General features: G+C 39.9%; 1 protein-coding gene across 1 annotated transcript; it reads right to left on the minus strand.

Moving 5' to 3' along the window:
• Nucleotides 1-538: 538 nt before the first annotated feature.
• Nucleotides 539-1,720, minus strand: LOC140981628 (uncharacterized). The gene has a single exon (XM_073448052.1). It carries the CDS (start codon nt 1,718-1,720, stop codon nt 539-541), a length of 1,182 nt encoding a protein of 393 aa, XP_073304153.1.
• Between the last annotated feature and the right edge of the window lie 974 nt (nt 1,721-2,694).

Genomic DNA, 2,694 nt, shown 5'->3' on the forward strand with positions numbered 1-2,694 from the left:
ACGCTTTATGAAAAACGACATCACCAATCATGCAAGGAATAGAAAAAATCCTTGGATCTTTGAGTTTCGGTGGGATCTTATTTTGCACCAAAGCAAAGCAGTTTTCAGTTAGACTTACCGTCATGTGATCCTCCAATTTTATCTTGTTCGCTAAGATGTCCTTCAAAAATTTAGCATAACTAGGCATTTGCATCAAAGCATCGGCAAAAGGAATATTGATATGTAACTTTTTAAATACCTCTAGAAACTTACCGAATTGTGCATCTAGTTTTGCTTTTTTCAATGCTACAGGGAATGGTGGAGGGATAACAATCTTAGACTGTGCAGTGGGTGCTGGTGTAGAGTTAGAAGACTTACCTTTAGATGTTGCAGTCTGCTCATCCTTCGTTTGACTTTTTTCTTTTTCCCTTGACTCTAGAATCTTGCCACTCTTCAACTCAATGGCCTTCACTTGCTCTTTTGGATTAGTCTCCGTGTTACTAGGCAAGGTGCCCGGCTCTCTACTTGCTATCATTTTGGTTAACTGCCCAATTTGATTCTAGAGTCCTTTTATCGATGCATCTTGGTTTTGGAGTCTAGTTTCAGTGGATGAAATGAACTTCGACATCATTTGCTCCAAGTTTGATTTTTCATCTCGAGTTTCCTGTCGATACATCGGTTGCTTACTATACTGCTGTCCTCCTTGTGGTCGCGTCTGATTGCCTTGGCCATCCCATGAGAAGTTGGGGTGTTGTCTCCATCCAGGATTATATGTATTTGAATAAGGATCATTCCTCGGACGGTTTTGAATCCCCACTTGATTCACTGGTGCCTCCTTATTTACATAGAACGGAACACTGTCTTGACAGTCTTTAACATAGTGTTCCCCTCCGCATTTTTCACAAAATATCTCTTGTAGGTGCATCGCTGTCCCGTTTACGCTCATGCTGTCTATTTTCCTGTTGAGTGCTTCCAATTGTGCAGTGACAGCTGAAAAGTCAGTTACCTGGTGTATTCTTGCAGTTCTTCGCTGAGTGTGCCTTTCTGATTGAGGATGATAGCTGCTAGCAGCTATCTCCTCTAGTAACTCATACCCCTCCTCGGCCGTTTTCCTCAACAGATTTCCGCAGGCCGCAGCATCTATCATGGTTCGGTTAGATGAAATTAAACCATAGTAAAAAGTTTGGACCACTAACCCAAGAGGTAACTCATGATGTGGGCATCTTCGCAATAAGTCTTTGTAGCGCTCCCACGCCTCGTAGAGTGACTCCTGGTCAAATGGAGAGAAGGTGGTTATGTCCGCTCGCAGCTTCATGGTTGTTGATGGGGGAAAGTACTTTAAGAGGAATGCCTTGGCCATATCATCCCAAGTTGTGATTGAACCTGTAGGTAAACAATTCAACCAAGATTTAGCTTTATCACGCAAAGAGAATGGAAATAAACGTAGTCTAACAGCATCATCTGAAACACCATTAAATTTAAAAGTATCGCAAATTTCTAAGAAGTCGGCGATGTGAGTGTTCGGATCATCCAGCGCATTCCCCCCGAATTGGACAGTGTTCTGGATCATTTGAATTATTGCTGGCTTGATCTCAAACTGGTTTGCCCTGATTGTTGGGCGCACTATGCTTGGACGTGCCCCGTCAAGCGACGGTTGTGCATACTCAAGCATGGGTATGCGCCTTGGCTCTTCGATCCTTAGATCTTCGTGATGCTCCTCCTCACGTTCGTTCCTATTCATTATGTCTCTAAATCTCTGCTGTTGTTGTCGTCTGCGTAAGGTTCTTTCAATCTCGGGATCGAATATCTCTAGTTCAGATTCGAGAGACCTTGGCATGCACTGGACAAGAGATCTGGAATAGAATACGGAGCGTTAGTTCAAAAAGAAAAATAACAATAAAAAAATTTGCTAAAGAAAATAGCTAAAAATAAAATTGTAGATTAACAGTCCCCGGCAGCGGCGCGAAAAACTTGATCGAGCAAAACTTGCACTGTGAAATCCTTAATAAAAATATGGTTTTGTATGCTCAAATTTAATCGCAAGTGCACGATGTCAAGTAATAATATAATGTACGTGAGTACGAGTATCGTTCCACTGAAGACTGTATTTAACAATTATTATTTTCAGTTATTGAACATTTAGCAACGGAAATTGATTTGATTGTTTTACACTACTGTTCTTAAACAAGAAATGCAAATAAAAAGATTCAATAAATGCTAAACAAAGATAATATCTAAAATGGTTGATTAAGATTCAATGACAAGACGGATTTGTTGGGAATATCGGTTCACCTACCCCTCATTAATTAGTTAATTCGTTCGATATTGGTTTACGCTTCCGACAGGATTTCCTATTCAATTGAACACACTCTCTCGAGCTATGCCAAACTAATTCGACTCAATGAAGTAATTAAATATCTTTAATTATTTATCAAGAGTGAATCGCATTTCGATCTATGAAATCCCCTAGTTTTCGACCCTTCGGACTATGACTATCGACGCGTATCCAATTTCATATATCTATGTAAATTGTAGATCCACGGATTATACTACTCGTTCCTATCACAAGTTATTCTCTCGAACTCACTCGCAATATGAAAACGTTGTTAAAATTAGCTATGTTCTAACAACACGAAGAAAACAATAGTATAATCAAGAATAAACCAGAAATCGAAACTGAATTCAATTAATTCAACGTTTTGGGGTAGGATCCCC

Source organism: Primulina huaijiensis, chromosome 7 (genome assembly GCF_012295235.1).
Source record: "Primulina huaijiensis isolate GDHJ02 chromosome 7, ASM1229523v2, whole genome shotgun sequence".
NCBI classification, from domain to species: Eukaryota; Viridiplantae; Streptophyta; class Magnoliopsida; order Lamiales; family Gesneriaceae; genus Primulina; species Primulina huaijiensis.

Coding starts and splice junctions, on each gene's coding strand:
- LOC140981628 (XM_073448052.1), bottom strand. CDS start 1,720: ATGAATAGGAACGAACGTGAGGAGGAGCATCACGAAGATCTAAGGATC.